Below are 18,903 nucleotides of genomic sequence, written 5' to 3' on the forward strand. Positions count from 1 at the left end.
ATACATGTAACTTCTTACATGTACATCTTGGACTTCCCAGATGGCGCTAATAGTAAAGAACCCCCCCTGCAAACGCAGGAGATTTAAGAGACCAGGGTTTGATCCCTGGGTCAGGAAGATCATCTGGAGTAGAGCATGGCAACCCACTCCAGTACTCTTGCCTGGAGAATCCCATGGACAGAGGAGCTGGGTGGGCTACAGTCTATCAGGTCGCACAGAGACAGACACAGCTGAAGCGACTTAGCATGCACGCATGTATGTGAGAGCTTTCAGAAAAGAATGAAGACCTGAAGAATTGACCAGAGCAGTAAGCTTTTATACCTTTTAGACAAAGAAAGGATAAATTTGTTAAGTATTGACAGTGCAATGGGCCAGTGAGAGTTCGGTTAGGGCTTGGTAATCAACCAGTCCATTCTGAAGGAGATCGGCCCTGGGATTTCTTTGGAAGGAATGATGCTAAAGCTGAAACTCCAGTACTTTGGCCACCTCATGCAAAGAGTTGACTCATTGGAAAAGACTCTGATGTGGGGAGGGATTGGGGGCAGGAGGAGAAGGGGACGACAGAGGATGAGATGGCTGGATGGCATCACTGACTCGATGGACATGAGTCTGAGTGAACTCCGGGAGATGGTGATGGACAGGGAGGCCTGGCATGCTGCGATTCATGGGGTCGAAAATAGTCCAACACAACTGAGCAACTGAACTGAACTGAACTGAACTGAATCCTTGTCTTTAGACTTCCCTGGTGGGTCAGTGGTAAACAACCCGCTGCCTGCCAATGCAGGAGACAAAGGAGACTCAGGTTTGATCCCTGAAAGCACCGAGAATGCTGGGGTTAAACAAACATGGCTGCTTTTACAGGCAGATAGAGGGAAGCTTCTTATCCCGATCACTCTCTAGATGGTGGTAGCTACAAAGAGAAATAGGCAACAGAGATCTCGGGGTGAAGAGTCAAAGGAAAATGAAATGTCCCTGGGACCTAGACAACCCTTCATGGTAGCCCTTCATAACTACCCTTTGAATTCTTTCCAACACTTGGAAATTGTAATATTGCTAGAGCATCTGATATTTTCAGGTGTTTAAATCCCTCAGTTCAGTTCAGTCGCTTAGTCATGTCCGACTCTTTGTGACCCCATGAATTGCAGCACGCCAGGCCTCCCTATCCATCACCAACTCCCAGAGTTCACTCAGACTCAAGTCCATCTAGTCAGTGATGCCATCCAGCCATCTCATCCTCTGTCATCCCCTTCTCCTCCTGCCCCCAATCCCTCCCCACATCAGGGTCTTTTCCAATAAGTCAGCTCTTCTCATGAGGTGGCCAAAGTACTGGAGTTTCAGCTTTAGCACCATTCCTTCCAAAGAACACCCAGGACTGATTTCCTTTAGAATGGAATGGTTGGATCTCCTTGCAGTCCAAGGGACTCTCAAGAGTCTTCTCCAACACCACACTTCAAAAGCATCAATTCTTCTGCGCTTAGCCTTCTTCACAGTCCAACTCTCACATCCATACATGACCACTGGAAAAACCATAGCCTTCACTAGACAGCCTTTGTTGGCAAAGTAATGTTCTGCTTTTCAACATGCTATCTAGGTTGGTCATAACTTTCCTTCCAAGGAGTAAGCATCTTTTAATTGCATGGCTGCAATCACCATCTGCAGTGATTTTGGAGCCCAAAAAAATAAAGTCTGACACTGTTTCCACTGTTTCCCCATCTGTTTCCCATGAAGTGATGGGACCAGATGCCATGATCTTCGTTTTCTGAATGTTGAGCTTTAAGCCAACTTTTTCACTCTCTTCTTTCACTTTCATCAAGAGGCTTTTTAGTTCCTCTTCACTTTCTGCCGTAAGGATGGTGTCATCTGCTTATCTGAAGTTATTGATATTTCTCCTGGCAATTTTGATTCCAGCTTGTGTTTCTTCCAGCCCAGCATTTCTCATGATGTCCTCTGCATATCAGTTAAATAAGAAGGGTGACAATATACAGCCTTGACATACTCCTTTTCCTATTTGGAACCAGTCTGTTGTTCCATGTCGAGTTCTAACTGTTGCTTCCTGACCTGCGTATAGGTTTCTCAAGAGGCAGGTCAGGTGGTCTGGTATTCCCATCTCTTGAAGAATTTTTCACAGTTTATTGTGATCCACACAAAGGCTTTGGCATAGTCAATAAAGCAGAAATAGATGTTTTTCTGGAACTCTCTTGCTTTTTCCATGATCCAGGGGATGTTGGCAATTTGATCTCTGGTTCCTCTGGCTTTTCTAAAATCAGCTTGCACATCCCTGCTGCTCCTGCTGCTGCTAAGTCACTTTAGTCGTGTCTGACTCTGTGCGACCCCATAGACCGCAGCCCACCAGGCTCCGCCGTCCCTGATTCTCCAGGCAAGAACACTGGAGTGGGTTGCCATTTCCTTCTCCAATGCATGAAAGTGAAAAGTGAAAGTGAAGTTGCTCAGTCGTGTCCGACTCTTAGTGACCCCATGAACTGCAGCCCACCAGGCTCCCCCGTCCATGGGATTTTCCAGGCAAGAGTACTGGAGTGGGGTGCATTGCCTTCTCCATAGTGACCGCTTTGTATACATATATATTCAACTTGCTGTTTTGCAAAGAATTCACACCAGGTGGCGCTAGTGTTAAAGAACCGCCTGCGAAAGCAGGAGCCAGAAGAGACACAGGTTTGATCCCTGGGTTGAGATGATCCCCTGGAGAAGGGCATTGCAACCCACTCCAGTATTCTTGCCTGGAGAATCCCATGGACAGACGAGCCTGGAAGGCTACAGCCCATAGGGTCGCAAAAAGTTGAACATGACTGAAGCGACTTAGCACGCACTCACCATCAGGGAAGGAAGTTACTATAAAAAAACAGACAGAAACTTTTGGACGAATCCAACATCCTGTTATTTTTCTTTGCTGCTTCAGAATTTATAGCAGGAATTGATGTGCCCCATGAAATATTGAATATTTCCCTGTCTTTGTGTTCACCATAAAGAAGGCTGAGCGCCAAAGAATTGATGCTTTCAAATTGTGCTGCTGGAGAAGACTCTTGAGAGTCACTTGGACAGCAAGGAGATCAAGCCAGTCAATCCTAAAGGAAATGAATTGCAAGGACTGATGCTGAAGCCGAAGCTCCAATACTTTGGCCACCTGATGTGAAGAGCCGACACACTGGAAAAGACCCTGATGCTGGGAAAGAGTGAAGGCAGGAGGAGAAGGGGACGACAGAGGATGAGATGGTTGGGTGGCCTCACCGACTCAATGGACATGAGTTTGAGCCAACTCTGGAAGATGGTGAAGGACAGGGGAGCCTAGCGTGCTGCAGTCCATAGGGTGGCAAAGAATCAGACACGACTGCGCGACTAAACAACAAAACAAAACACTGTGTCAGTCAGGCCTGTGAGGTTCCGGGTGGGCTAAATCTGTCCATGAGAGGATCAGGTGCTCTTTCCTTACTGAGAAGCAGAAAATCATTGTGAAATTGTTGAGAGCACAAGCACAAAAAAAGCTAGGGGGGAAAGAAAAGTGAAGCTTTTTTGAGTGATAAAAAAAGCAAGAAGCCAAAAAGTTTCAAAAAGAAAAAAACCTCAAGTTGATAAAGTAAACTAAAAAAAAAAAAAAAAGTCAGAAAAGCAAACAACCAAAATAAGAAGGCAAAATATAATAGGGATCAGAGTGGGGAAAAGTGAGTTCAGTTCAGTCGCTCAGTCGTGTCCGACTCTTTGCGACTCCATGAATCGCAGCATGCCAGGCCTCCCTGTTCATCCCCAACTCCCAGAGTTCACTCAGACTCGCGTCCATCGAGTCAGTGATGCCATCCAGCCATCTCATCCTCGGTCGTCCCCTTCTCCTCCTGCCCTCAATCCCTCCCAGCATCAGAGTCTTTTCCAATGAGTCAACTCTTCGCATGAAGTGGCCAAAGTACTGGAGCTTCAGCTTTAGCATCATTCCTTCCAAAGAAATCCCAGGGTTGATCTCCTTCAGAATGGACTGGTTGGATCTCCTTGCAGTCCAAGGGACTCTCAAGAGTCTTCTCCAACACCACAGGTCAAAAGCATCAATTCTTCAGCGCTCAGCCTTCTTCACAGTCCAATTCTCACATCCATACATGACCACTGGAAAAACCATAGCCTTGACTAGACGGACTTTAGTCGGCAAAGTAATGTCTCTGCTTTTGAATATGCTATCTAGGTTGGTCATAACTTTTCTTCCAAGGAGTAAGCGTCTTTTAATTGCATGGCTGCAATCACCATCTGCAGTGATTTTGGAGCCCAAAAAACAAAGTCTGACACTGTTTCCACTGTTTTCCCATCTATTTCCCATGAAGTGATGGGACCGGATGCCATGATCTTCGTTTTCTGAATGTTGAGCTTTAAGCCAACTTTTTCACTCTCTTCTTTCACTTTCATCAAGAGGCTTTTGAGTTCCTCTTCACTTTCTGCCATAAGGGTGGTGTCATCTGCATATCTGAGGTTATTGATATTTCTCCTGGCAATCTTGATTCCAGCTTATGCTTCTTCCAGTCCAGCATTTCTCATGATGTACTCTGCATAGAAGTTAAATAAGCAGGCTGACAATATACAGCCTTGACGTTCTTCTTTTCCTATTTGGAACCAGTCTGTTGTTCCATGTTGAGTTCTAACTGTTGCTTCCTGGCCTGCATACAGATTTCTCAAGAGGCAGGTCAGGTGGTCTGGTATTCCCATCTCTTTCAGAATTTTCCACAGTTGATTGTGATCCACACAGTCAAAGGCTTTGGCATAGTCAATAAAGTAGAAATAGATGTTTTTCTGGAACTCTCTTGCTTTCTCCATGTTCCAGCAAATGTTGGCAATTTGATCTCTGGTTCCTCTGCCTTTTCTAAAACCAGCTTGATCATCAGGGAGTTCAGGGTTCACATATTGCTGAAGCCTGGCTTAGAGAATTTTGAGCATTACTTTACTAGCATGTGAGATGAGTGCAATAGTGTGGTAGTTTGAGCATTCTTTGGCACTGTCTTTCTTTGGAATTGGAATGAAAACTGACCTTTTCCAGTCCTGTGGCCACTGCTGAGTTTTCCAAATTTGCTGGCATATTGAGTGCAGCATTTTGACAGCAACATCTTTCAGGATTTGAAACAGCTCAACTGGAATTCCATCACCTCCACTAGCTTTGTTTGTAGTGATGCTTTCTAAGGCCCACTTGACTTCACACTCCAGGATGTCTGGTTCTAGATGAGTGATCACACCATCGTGATTATCCGGGTCGTGAAGGTCTTTTTTGTACAGTTCTTGTGTGTATTATTGCCACCTCTTCTTAATATCTTCTGCTTCTGTTAGGTCCAGACCTTTTCTGTCCTTTATTGAGCCCATCTTTGCATGAAATGTCCCCTTGGTATCTCTGATTTTCTTGATGAGATCTCTAGTCTTTCCCATTCTGTCTTTTTCCTCTGTTTCTTTGCATTGATCGCTGAAGAAGGCTTTCTTATCTCTTCTTGCTCTTCTTTGGAACTCTGCATTCAGATGCTTATATCTTTCCTTTTCTCCTTTGTTTTTCGCTTCTCTTCTTTTCACAGCTATTTGTAAGGCCTCCCCGGACAGCCATTTTGCTTTTTTGCATTTCTTTTCCATGGGGATGGTCTTGATCCCTGTCCCCTGTACAGTGGAAAAGTGAAGTAGATGGTAATTCCCTGGCCGTCCAGTGGTTAGGACTCTTTTACAGCTGAGGTCTCAGGTTCAATCCCTGGTCGGGGAGCAAAGATCCTGCAAGCCAAGGGACATAGCAAAAAAAAAGAAAGAAAGAAAGAAATTTTAAAAGTGATATGAGGAATCAATGGAGCTAGAAGTTGGTTCTTTGAAAACGGGAAAATCTTTAGCTAGATTGACCGGGGCAGGGGAAGAATTGATTCTGTAAGAAGTCAAAGATCATTAGAGATGCTTCTCGTCTCATCTAAGTATGTGTGTGGCTAAGGTGAAGCATCACAAAAGCAAAAAAACATGAATACATTGACACTGCAAATAAACAAACCTGAGTTACACCAGACCAGAGTTTGCCAAAGTGTTTCTCTTGAGAGCCAAATAGCCAATATTTTAGGCTGTTCAGGCCACATATGCTCTGGCCCACATATTCTTCTGTATTTTTATTAACAACTTTTTGGGAATAAAAACCACTCAGCCTCTGGCCCATACAAAGTCAGGGCCACAGGCAAGGTTTGAGCTATGCACCAGAATTTACCTGACTGCTCCCCTGAACCAATAGGTAAGGATGGGGAAGAACAATTCTAGATCAGCATTACCCAGTATGGTACATAGTCTTGAGCACTTGAAATGTGGCTAGGTGGGAAATAAGTGTAAAATGTACACTAAGATTTGAGGACTGTTCAGAAATAAAAAGATACAATGTCTCATTAGTGATTTTTCCATTATATGTTTAAATGATAAAATTTGTATATTTTGAGCTAAATACATTATTAACATTAGTTGTGTCTGTTTCTTTTTCCTTTTCTAATGTGATAGTAAGAAAATTTTAATTATATACATGGATTTCATACTTGCTTAGACAGCACTATCCTCTTCTGCAATTTGTCAAATTTGACAGCATTTGTCAAAATTTTAAAATGTGCCTGTCTTTGACTCAACAGTCCCACAGAAGATATACACTGTTTTATACATTAATTAAAGCTTTCCCATGACATATACATGGACACTTATCACCTTTCCCGAAGAACCTCCTCTTATCCTCAGGAGCTCACATGGACCCAGGGATCAACGATCGTTGACTTTCTGTGGAGTTTGGGTTTTTTTTGTTTTGTTTTGGAGAGTTTTGTTTTGTTTCTGTTTTGCTATGTTTTGATTTTGTGGAGTGGGGGTTGTTTTGTTTTCTTGTTGGGGAGGGATTTGTTTTGGTTGTTTGCAGAGTGTGGGGAATATCACAGTATTTGTATGAAGCAGAAAGTGTGTATGTTAGTCACTCAGTCATGTCTGACTCTTAGTGACCCCAAGGACTGCCGGCCTCCTCTGTCCTTGGGATTCTCCAGGCAAGTATACTGGAGTGGGTTGCCATTTCCTTCTCCAGGGATCTTCCCAGGGATCGAACCTAGGTCTCCCACATTCCAGGCAGATTCTTTACCATCTGAGCCCCTGGGGAAGCAGAACTCATGCACAAATTCATTAAGTTCTTCTGGCAGCTGTCTTCTCCTAGACAGAATTCACCATTTTTTAGGGCTTCCCAGGTGGTGTTAGTAGTAAAGAATCCACTTGCCAAGGCAGAGGGGTTGATCCCTGAGTTGAGAAGATCCCCTGGAGGAGGAAATGGCAACCCACTCCAGGATTCTTGCCTGGAAAATCGCATGGATGGAAAAGCCTGGCAGGCTACAGTCCATGGGGTTGGAAAGAGTCAGGCATGACTCACATTCTTTAAACTTTTATGTAATGAATGACCTGGCCAATTGTGAAATTTCAAATAAGGTGAAAACTTACAGTATTTAAGTTAACTGAAATACTCAGCTGAAATGAACTCAGCTGGCCCACAGGCAGGATCTTTGTGGACGTGGAAAACAGAGTACAGCTGTACTTCAGGGCTGCAGGCAAACAGATGAGGTGAGGGGAGAAGCTGGTTTGCAGACGCTATGGAAACAGTATGGAGGGTCCTCAAAAAACCAAAATAACTACCACAGAACAACGATTCCACTCCAGGTTATGTATCTCGGTGAAAAAATTAACTTGAAAAGATACATGCAGCCCAATATCCAGTTCAGTTCAGTCGCTCAGTCATGTCCGACTCTTTGCAACCCCACGAATCGCAGCACGCCAGGCCTCCCTGTCCATCACCATCTCCCGGAGTTCACTCAGACTCACGTCCATCGAGTCCGTGATGCCATCCAGCCATCTCATCCTCGGTCGTCCCCTTCTCCTCCTGCCCCCAATCCCTCCCAGCATCAGAGTCTTTTCCAATATTATTAGCATTATTTACAATAGTCAAGATACAGAAGCAACTCAAGTGCCTCCCAAAAGACAAATGGATAAAAAAAAAAGATGTATATGTATGCAATAGAATACTACGAAGGCATAAGAAAGAACAAAGTTCTCCATTTGCAACATAGATGTACCTGAAGGTTATTATACTTAGTGAAATAAAGTAAGACAAACTGCTCACATGTGAAATCTAAAAAATAAATGACTGTGTATTAACAAAAGAGAAGCAGAATCACTGATAGAATAAGCTCGTTAGTGGTTACCAGCCAGGTGAGAGAAGGGTTAGGGACAAACGTGGTAGAGGATTAAGAGCTACAGACTACTATGTATAAAATAAGCTATAGGATATACGGTGCCGCACAGGAAACTAAAGCCATTATATGAATATGTAATTACTCTAAATGAAATACAATCTATAAAATTATGTCACTGTGTTGTACACCTGGAACTAATATAATATTGTAAATCAACTGTACCTCAATCTAAAAAAAAAAAAAATGAATGAATGAATGGGTAAAGACAGCCGATGGTGTATTAAAATATTGCAGTGGAAATATAGACATCAAAAATCCACCATTTAAGAATCACTCTATGATGATACCGTCTTCAAAATGAATGATCAATGTGCTAAAGTCAGTTTCCCTCTTTTATCTGGATTCCAGCTTTACTGAGGTATACTGGTAAATTTAAAATTGTATATACTTAGGTTTTTTAAAGAAAATTTTGGGGCCGCGTCGGCCGGGCATGGCGGCGTGGAGCCCAGCCGCGGCAGTGCCTCTGCTTCGCGGAACCCACCAGCTTCCTCTTCTCCACTGGGCCCAGCGCATGTTTGCCTCACAGACCGAGGGGGAGCTCAAAGTGACCCAGATTCTCAGAGAAAAGTTTCCTCGAGCTACAGCTATCAAAGTCACTGACATTTCAGGAGGCTGTGGGGCAATGTATGAAATTAAAATTGAATCAGAAGAATTTAAAGAGAAGAGAACTGTCCAGTAGCACCAGATGGTTAATCAGACACTAAAAGAAGAAATCCAAGGTATGCATGGATTGCGGATATTTACCTTTGTCCCCAAACACTGACCATACTGTGGCTTCATTGATGCTGCTGCTAAAACTTTGGATGAATCTTACTACCACCGTTCTTTCCTCAGCCTATGACAAAAAATTTATCCATTTTCTTCATAGACATTTCCATATTGTAATTATAGAAGAATATGGTTTCTATTTAGATATTAAACGCAACAGAAAAGTAAAAATGTTTTTCATTACAGAAAAAAAAAGAAAATTTCAAATAAACACACAAAACTGTGTTTCGTTTCAACAGTAACAAAAAGAAATCCCCACAGCATCAATTAAAAAAAAAAAAAAAGATTTGGATATACCACATGGCTTGAAGGACCTTAGTTCCCCCATCAAGGATCCAACCAGAACCCAGCAGTGAAAGTTCCGACTCCTAACCACTGAACTGCCAAGGAAGTCCCTCAACATTTTTTAATATTAGGAACAATTTCCACAGAGTTCTTGGGAAATAAAAACAGAGTCAGTGAATGACATTAAAGATTAATGAAATGAAGAGTCACGTCACAGAAAGCTAAATAAACACAGTGCAACCCTTGACACAGTGTTTTGTTACCCGCATTTTCTTCCTGTGTAGCAATCTATGTGTTTTTTGTTGGAAAAAGGCACACAATGATATTCTTCCATGCAGGTTAGTAGTTTATTTTTTTCTGGTTAGCTTGTTGTACTCTCTGTGAAAATTCATCTTTCTGCACAGGTATGAGGTATGCACTTTTCTGTACATATCTATCATGCTTTGAAACGTTTACTAGAAACACTAGACAACAGATAAGTCATTTCATCCACTAGCAATGAGTAAAGGGCCTTAAATTCACCCCCACCGTCACAGTCCATAGAGACTTAAAGTGCCCCTGGAACCAGCAGATTCTCCAGTGCCTGGAGGGATTCCACCCAGCATCTACGTCCTGTGGTTAAGATGACCCAGCACCTGGGGTGTTCTTGTCAAGAGTCTGGGAAGTGGAGGCTGCCTGCCGGCCATTGCTCACTGTTCTCCAAGCTGTGTCGGATCCCGTATGCAAAGTATATGATAAATCCTAGGAGGAAAATGAGACAATGAAAGGGAAAGTAGGAGCTGCACCCAGCTACAAATGCCCAAAAGGCCTCCTATTATGGTGGCCAAGACAGTTTAGGGGAGATGCTGTAGAAGTGTATTGGGTTCAGTCCCTCGAGCGGTCTCTTTATCCTAGAAAACTTCTTACCAATCATATTCCAGACTCCAAATTGGGCCCAAGTCCTAGAGGTCATCTGTATCATCAAGTAAACATTCACAAAGATGCTCACCAGTGGGACGACAGGCAGAGCAGGGACCTGTGGGCAGAGTCAGTTCATCCCTGAACACAGCCCAGACGTCTGAGAGGGAGACCCGACCCCAGGTGGGCGAGAAGACCAGTCCTCAGGCTGTGTGTTCAGCTACTCAGATTGTATATGTAAAGCACATATACTATGTGGACCAGGAAAGTGGTCCAGGAAAGGGTTTTAACAACTCTCTTCCCTGGTACAGCAAAGGATGATTAGACAGATTTTTTTTTTTTAATATTTCTTTATTTGACTGCACTAAGTCTTAGCTGCAGTGGATGGGATCGTTCATCTTCATTGCACACATGGATCTCTAGTTGCACCCCATGGGATTAGCTCCCTGACCAGGGAGGGAACCTGGGCCCCCTGCATTGGGAGCTCAGAGTTTAGCCGCTGGACCACCAGGGAAGTCCCAGTGAAGGATGTTTGGACACTCTGGGCACATAAGGTCACCTACCTTGAAGTGAAGAGGACTGAGGCTCTGGGGCTGCCTCCAGATGATGGCCGTGACCCCAGTGATGAGCAGCAGCAGCAGCACAGCCACTGCTGTGAGCATGGAGTCTCCAGAGAACACACGTCTGGGCCACTGGGCCAGGATCACACTCAGGATGGTCAACAGGAGAACTGCAAGGGTCAAGGTGGAGGATAACAGAACAGGTTCGACTCCAGAAGCCAAAGATGTCAAGACCTTGGGTCACACTCCTCCCCAAAACTTCCCGCATCATGAAGGCTCATCGTATCTCCAGCATTCCTCAACTGATGAAATACACATTCCCACCTTATCTTGTCAATTTCAGAATACCACCAGAGAGAGATCCCAATGCTCACCAAGCAGTAAGGCACATCCATAAACAATCTGGCCAGATGTCCGGGTGGGGATGGTTCTGGGAGGGTGACAGAGACTCTTGAGAATCTTTGAAGTTCCCGCTTCAGGTGCAGTGTCCAAAGGACTTGCTTCAACTACAGACTCCATCTCAGTTCCTTTCTCTGTTTTCTTGGTCTTGCTTAAATTCTCATCCTGTTGATATCTGAATTAGAGATGTTAAAGCAATGTTAACAGCAGCCCCTACTCATCCAGCTCACACAGCCTATTCCAAATCTCTGCTGCCTTAAGCAGAGCAGACATTAAGAAGGCGGCATGAAAGCAGAAGACAGTTCCCTCCTCCTCAATCCCAAGTATCCAAGACCCCCCCACCCAAGGTGTCGTGGGGTCTCACCTGAGGACAAGGACAGAAAATGCCACCAGGGAGTAAGCCAGCAGGGTCCCAATGGACATGAGGTCCACCAGGTCATGGAGCTCGAAGAATAACGCCATGACCCCTAGAAGGAGGGCACAAGACAAGGTGGGGGAGGGGAGTGAGAACCCAGGCGAAATATCCAAACTAAGAAAATTGATCAAAGGAGGCATGGCCATTATTTCTTTACCTGCAAGAATTCCAGAAGCTAAGGTGGCCATGACGGGGGTACGGGTGCGGGCGTGGATGTGGGCAAGTCCCCGGAAAAGGAGCCCGTCATCTGCCATTGAGTAGATCACACGGGGCATGGGGAACATGGCACCCAGGAGGCTGGGAGAGACAACGAGGACACGTGTGGGGACGTGGAGAAGCAGGAGAGACCACGGCATCCACTCCCTCGTCTACATGGGGCAAATGATCTTGCTCTCTTATTCTCTCATTTCCAAGGGCTGGGATACCCGAGCATCTGGCAGTCAATGGGCAGAAACCCACGACACTGACCTGGATGTAAGAGCACAGAGGGTGCCAACAGCCACCACATATCTGGCAGGGCCCCAGCCAACGTGGAGGAAAGCCTGCGGCAAGGAGCTTGCAGGATGAATCTGGTAGTAGGGCACCATGAGGGTGAGTGAGGCTGAGACACCAAAATACGCCAAAAAGCAGATGAAGAGTGAGATCACGATGCCCAAGGGGATGGACCGCTGGGGATTTTGGGCTTCTTCCCCTGCAGGGTTGGAGGAAGTACTGGATCAGGAAACACGCCAGGGTGAAAGCACAAAATCCCCTTTCCTGTTGAACCTCCGAAAGAAACCCCTACACCCAAGCGCAGCCCAATCTGTGCCCACACCCTGGATGGGACCACGACCACATTACCTGTAGTAGCAATGACATCGAAACCGACAAATGCATAGAAACACGTAGCTGCTCCTTGGAAAATCCCATCAAAGCCAAAAGGCACAAACCCTCCTGCACCCAGAGGGCCTGAGCTATGGTGAGAGAAGGAACAAGACAGAACGTGGTTGAGGTGTGTTCAGCCATCACTTCTGGATTCTTGCCTTCACACCACTAGCCCTGGGCTCCAGGAGCCCCGTCACCTGGATTCATCAGCCCAGGTCTGTTTAGTCTCCACCACGTTCCCATCTGTGCCCCCTCCTCCACGTGCATTACTAAGGCCCAGAGAACCCTCCTAACCTAGAGGAATCATTGGATCCAGATATGTTCGGTTTGTAGTCCTCTTCCGTGAGCTTCCAGTTGTGTGGGTCTCCCTTAATGATGCCAGAGATGATGATGAAGCTGAGAACCAAAAGGTTCAAGCCTGTGAACACTTTGTTAACCAGGGCCGACTCACCAGCTCCCATAGTCAGTAGTCCTGTGAGAAAGATGGAATATGAAACATCCAAAAGTGGTTACGAGGGGCTGGGGTCCTGAGGAGGTGGACAGTGACTGCTCAGTGGATACAGGGTTTCCTTTTGTTGTGATGAACATGTTTGGAGCTAGACAGAGGTGATGGTTACAGAACACTGTGAATATACCAGGTCCCCTGAATCACACACTTTAAGATCATTAATTTCTTACTGTGGCTATCGTCTCCCAGTAGGCAGGTCTATTAAATCATTAGTTATACACCTTAAATTTATACAATGTTGGATGTTAATTATATCTCAACAAAGCTGGGAAAAATAATAAGATGCTTGATTTTATACTATGTAAATTACCTCTTAATTAAAAAAAAATCTTTGATCTCAGTACAGAGGAAGAAACTTATTGGTCTAAGTGAATGGTTCTCAGTGGGGTGATCTTGTCCCCCAAGCAGTTGGCACTGTCTGGAGACATTCTTATTGTCACAGTTTGGGGGGAGGGCGGGCATCACTGGTGTCTAGTGAGTGAAGGCCAGGGATACCACTCCACACCCAACAGTGACTTAACACAACAAAAACAAAACCCAGGGACTTCCCTGGTGGTCCAGCGCTTAAGACTCTGTGCCTCCACCTGAGGGGGCACAGGTTTGACCCCTGATAAGGGACAGAGGAACCTGGCAGGCTACAGTCATAGGGTCGCAAAGAGTTGGAGGTGACTGAAGTGACTTAGCACGCATGCACACAGGGGAACTAAGGGGCTTCCCAGGTGGCACTAGTAGTAAAGAATCAGATTCAGGTTCAATCCCTGGGTCTGGAAGATTCCCTGGAGAAGGGAATGGCAACTCACTCCAGTATTCTTGCCTGGAGAATTCCATGGACACAAGAGCCTGGCGGGCTACAGTCTATGGGGTCGCAAAGAGTCAGATATGACTGAGAGACTTAGCACATACACACGCATGCACAGGGGAACCAAGATCTGGCATGCATTGCAGCGCAGTCAAATAATAACTAAATAAATAAATGCAAAGGACAGCCGCCCGCACTTACGAATGATCCAGCCCGAACTGGCAGTAGTGCCAACGGTGGGAAACAATGGTCTATGTCTCACCTTCCTGTCTCTCATATCCTAGAGCCTTCAATCCAGTTGTAATTCTCCTACCGTTCTTCCACCCCAAGCCTTTCCTACCCCAGCCCCCCACCTCCACCCGCCATTCTTCCCATCCTATCAGTGATCCCTGTCTTACCCGTGAGCAGAAGCACCAGGCCCAGTGCAAAAAAGTCTGGGTACTTGGCCAAGAAATGGGGCAAATGAAGAGGGAAAGTTCCCCGTAACGCCTGAGAGATGTGGTCCCCTATCAAGCTGTCAAAGGCAGAGCTCCAGGCCCTGGACACACTGGCGGTACCTGCCAGAGCAGAAGATAGAACATTCGTTAACAAACACTCATTGAACCCCTACCTGCTGTCACTGGATATCGTTGGGGAGGGGAAGGGGCTGGGGAGAAACATAACAAAATGTTCTAATCTCAAAGAGATTCTTTTCACGGGTTGGGAAGAGACTAGGATGAACCACAAAATAGATCAACTGTTTAATGTTAGGAGATAAATGTTATGCAAAAAAAAAAGAAAACAGGTCATTGGGAGCAGGAGGTCTGGGAGATGAGGGTTGAAATTTTCAATCAAGTAGCAGAGGGAAATCCCGTGAAGGCAACAGCTGAACAAAGACCCGCGATATGGTGAGAGGATGAGCCTGTAGGCCCTGCCTCCCTCTCACCCACTTCCTGCAGTTCCCTTCCCTTCTTTGTTCTGGGTCCATCCTTTAAAGATAACAGGAGAGAGCTGAGAAGGGAGCTATGAGGTTTGCCTGCTGCTATGACCCACGTGTCTCCCCACCACCATCACAGTCGATAGTAGCAAAGTTCTCATGAGTGAGTGAAGACCTAAATCCCCGCTCCTAGTTTCTTCATCTTAAGCCCCACACCTCCCCCCTCCCCATCAACTCACCGATGACATAGGACAATATAAGATTCCAGCCAGTGATGAAGGCACATAGCTGTCCCACGGTGACGTAGCTGTAGAGATAGGCAGAACCGGAGCCTGGTACCCGGGCCCCAAACTCAGCATAGCAGATCCCGGACAACATAGAAGATAGGGCAGCCACCAGGAAGCAGATGACGATCGCTGGTCCAGCTTTATCCCTGGCCACCTCTCCAGCCAGGATGTAGACGCCGGCCCCTAGGGTGCTGCCCACACCCAAAGCCACCAGGTCGAGGGTGTTCAGACAACGAGACAGGCGACTCTCAGACTCCGCTATGGGCTCCAGTGGCCTCCGGCGAACCAGCTTCTGACCAAACTGGCGAACATAGTGACGCTGCATCCTAGATGGAGCTGAGGGGACCACGATCTGCTGAGAAAACAAGACACAAAGTCATCAGCAAGGTCCATCGCCCTCGGCCCTGGGAGTCCAGTTCCACGGAGCAGTGGAGTGATGGCAGGTGGTATAAGCACGTGGGGCAAGTTCTCCATCTCTGAGTGTTGCTTTTCTCAAACATAAAGAAGACTTTTGATATGTTTCAAAGTTACTGGAAGAGTTGCTTGAAGAGAAGTGAGAGGAAGAATACGTCTCTGTAAACATGCTGCTTTGGCTTGTGGGTTGTTTTGAGCTGAAGGCAATTAAGACACAGAAGATTCAGAAAAATCTCCTTGCTTAGGCTTAAGTTAGTCTCCCTTAACTGATCAAAATTATTTAGATTAGGGGACCTACGGCAGAGAGCTGTTACCAGAGATAACTCTTTACCTCAGGAAGACTTACCTGCAGTGAGTGGCAAACACTAATTTACCAACCTTCCCATCTTCCTGCGGGTTCTCTTCTCCCTGAAGCCCCGGATCCCCACCCCCTCCTCTTGAGCTCAGGGGAGCCTTTAAACCTCAATTGCTTGTCTTTGAACCTCAGTGCATTTATGGGACTCCCATACATAGGGGTTTATTTAATCTGTCTTATTATAAGTTTAATGATTAGAACCTAGAAAGAAAAGTTTCCCACCCCTGCACAGAAGCAAATGGTGGCAACCCACTCCAGTATCCTTGCCTGGAGAATTCCAGGGACAGAGGAACCTGGTGAGCTATAGTCCATGGGGTCACAAAGAGTCGGACATGACTGAGCGACTAACACACACAGAAAGAAGCAAAATCTTTCAACAAAGAGCCTGGCACACAGGAGCTGCTTAAATGGTATTAGCTAAATGGGTAAGAATGCTGGATTTTTTTTTTTTTTTAAATCTTTTGGCCCTGCAGAATAGTTTGTGGGATCTTAGTTCCCTGGCCAAGGCTCAAACGCATGTTTCACTGGTAGCACTGAGTCTTAACCGCTAGACCACCAGGGAGGCCCCAAGAATGTTGATTTTTAAACCAAAATCCGCTAGCTCTGCTGGTTCAAATCTGGCACTGTGATGTGTGGCTTATGTGACTACCCACAAGCTACACACTGCTGTGTCCTCCTTTCTCCTATAAAACAGAGAGATTAATTATTGCCATCATTATTCCCCCCTTCCCTATTACATGTGATGTGACAGCTGAAGGGGCTCAGTGATCAGAGCAATGAAATCAAATCCACCAGTAACTGAGTTCCCCTGCTGACTCTCTGATTCATCTCTCCATCCAAAACTTTATTCCCTTTCTGGTCCCAGTCCTATTCCCCTTGGGGAATCCAAAAAAGGAGGGTCGGGGGGGAAGACTAGGGGAAAGAGATTGTTAGGCAGTTTGGGATGGACATGCACACACTGCTGTATTGAAAATGGATAATCAACAAGAATCTACTATATAGCAGGGAACTCTGCTATACAGGGAACTCTGCTCAGTGTTATGTGGCAGCCTGGATGGGAGGGGAGTTTGGGGAAGAATGGATACATGTATATATACGGTTGAGTCCCTTTGTCTACCGGAAACTATTACATTGTTAATCAGCTATATTCCAATAAAAAAAAGCTTAAAAAAAGGGAAAAAGGAGGGAGTCAACTCAAGGAGGACCCTGCAGGACCCTTCTGGTACAAAAGTCTCTCCATCCTCTCCTTTGTTTGTAGACAAAAGATTTAATCTCCAAGGTCTTACCTGAGTTCCAAAATGCAGATTCCACAGTACTAATTAGAGAAGTGACAGAAACAAAGAAAAAGTAGCACCAAATAGTCTCCAAGGGAAAAACAGCTTGATGTTCTTATTTGTTCCCCAGGCTCTAAGCAAATAACACAGTACCTCAACCATTGTTTTTGCTCTCCTAGAAAGAAGTTGAGGGATCCCAGAGATCTCGATTTGCTAGTTACCTTGCAGCAACACAGATCAACCACAATCGCCAGTGACCCACTGAGTCACAAAAATGCTGACGAGTTGTCTGCCACTGAGATCTTATCCAGAAGCTGAAATCACAAAGACCACCTCCTCTCTGGGCTCCCCAGGTGGCTCAGGGGTAAAGAATCCACCTGCCAATGAAGGAGTTCCCTGCCTGGGTCAAGGAGATGGCCTGGAGGAGGAAATGGCAACCAGCTCCAGTATTCTTGCCTGGAGAATCCCGTTGACAGAGGAGCCTGGTGGGCTAGAGTCCACGGGATCACAAAGAGTCAGACGCCACTGAGTGACTAAGCAGACTGCCTCAGGCACAAGATTCCACACTCTACCCATCTCTCCACTAAGGATCCTAAAACCTGAAGCTTTCTCCTCCACGGCTTGCAGAGTTGGCAAGGAATTGGATCTCTTCTCTGGGACAGAAAGCAGACGGAATTCACAGGGAGGGACAGACTGTGGCCCAGCTCAGTCAAAGCATCAAACCAGAGTGCCCTCCCAGCTGCCTGGAGAAGAGGGAACTGCCTTCATTCTGGATCGGAAATGGCAGGGCTGTTTCCTGCTGCTGTGGGGCCTGAAACGTCTCCTCCCTACATGGCTCCACAGGGTTAGGCTGATTCAGAGACCACGAGTCCCGTCAGGGGCTTCCACCCTGATACTCCAAAGTCCAAGGTTAGCATTTTGATTGAGAGTCAGGAAACTCATTAGAATCTTGGTTCCTCAAACACCCCTGCGGAGTCATATACTTCCTGCTCAAATGCTGCTGCTGAACACTTTAGCCCTGTTAGTAGGAATACAAATGGTGCAGCTGCTGCTGATAAAGTATGTTTTTTCCAGGGACTTTCCTGTCTGTCCGGTGGTTAAAAGAGTCCACCTTCTAGTGCAGGGGATACAGGCTCAATCCATAGTCAAGGAATAGGATTCCACATGCCCTGCTGTGTAGCACAACCTAAAAATAAATCCAGTCAGTTCAGTCGCTTAGTGACCCCATGTTGTGTCTGACTGTTTGTGACCCCATGGACTGCAGCAAGCCAGCCTTCCCTGTCCATCACCAACTCCCAGAGTTTACTCAAACTCATGTCCATCGAGTCAGTGATGCCATCCAACCATCTCATCCTCTGTCGTCCCCTTTTCCTGCCTTCGATCTTTCCTAGCATCAGGGTCTTTTCCAATGAGTCAGTCATTCGAATCTTTCTTTAAAAAAAAAAAAAAAAGTATGGTGGTTCCTTCAAAAACTAAAAATGGATTTTTCATGATGATCCAGCAACTTCCCCTACGGGTGTATACCCCAAAGAACTGAAAATAAGGTCTCAAAGAGATATTTGTACACCTATGTCCATAGCAGCAGTATTCACAGTAGCTGAAAGATGGAAGCCTCCCAGAAGTCCATCCTCAAAAGAATGGATAAACACTACACAAACAATGAAATATTACTCAGCCTTAAGAAGGAACTAAAAAGAGCCTCTTGATGAAGGTGAAAAAGGAGAGTGAAAAAGCTGGCTTAAAACTCAACATTCGAAAAACTAAGATCATGGCATCCAGTCCCATAACTTCATGGCAAATAGATGAGGAAACAATGGAAACAGTGACAAACTTTATTTTCTTGGGTTCCAAAATCACTGCAGACTGTGACTGCAGCCATGAAATTAAAAGACACTTGTTCCGTGGAA

The 18,903-nt window shown here is 45.7% G+C and overlaps 1 protein-coding gene across 1 annotated transcript; it reads right to left on the minus strand.

Moving 5' to 3' along the window:
• Positions 1-9,957: 9,957 nt before the first annotated feature.
• On the minus strand, positions 9,958-15,278 carry LOC138095890 (cationic amino acid transporter 3-like). Its single transcript, XM_068991835.1, has 11 exons — positions 14,906-15,278; positions 14,149-14,307; positions 12,738-12,915; positions 12,420-12,532; positions 12,048-12,270; positions 11,737-11,876; positions 11,529-11,631; positions 11,140-11,339; positions 10,769-10,935; positions 10,215-10,323; positions 9,958-10,049 (listed from the first exon to the last, which is right to left on the minus strand). The coding sequence occupies exons 1-11, from the start codon at positions 15,276-15,278 to the stop codon at positions 9,958-9,960; spliced, it is 1,857 nt and encodes a 618-aa protein (XP_068847936.1).
• Positions 15,279-18,903: the final 3,625 nt, after the last annotated feature.

Source organism: Capricornis sumatraensis, chromosome 20 (genome assembly GCF_032405125.1).
Source record: "Capricornis sumatraensis isolate serow.1 chromosome 20, serow.2, whole genome shotgun sequence".
Taxonomy (NCBI): Eukaryota; Metazoa; Chordata; class Mammalia; order Artiodactyla; family Bovidae; genus Capricornis; species Capricornis sumatraensis.

Coding starts and splice junctions, on each gene's coding strand:
- LOC138095890 (XM_068991835.1), bottom strand. CDS start 15,278: ATGCAGCGTCACTATGTTCGCCAGTTTGGTCAGAAGCTGGTTCGCCGG. Junction 14,308..14,905: donor TATATTGTCCTATGTCATCG/GTGAGTTGATGG, acceptor CTGCTCTGGCAG/GTACCGCCAGTGTGTCCAGG. Junction 12,271..12,419: donor CGATGTCATTGCTACTACAG/GTAATGTGGTCG, acceptor CCAACCCTGCAG/GGGAAGAAGCCCAAAATCCC.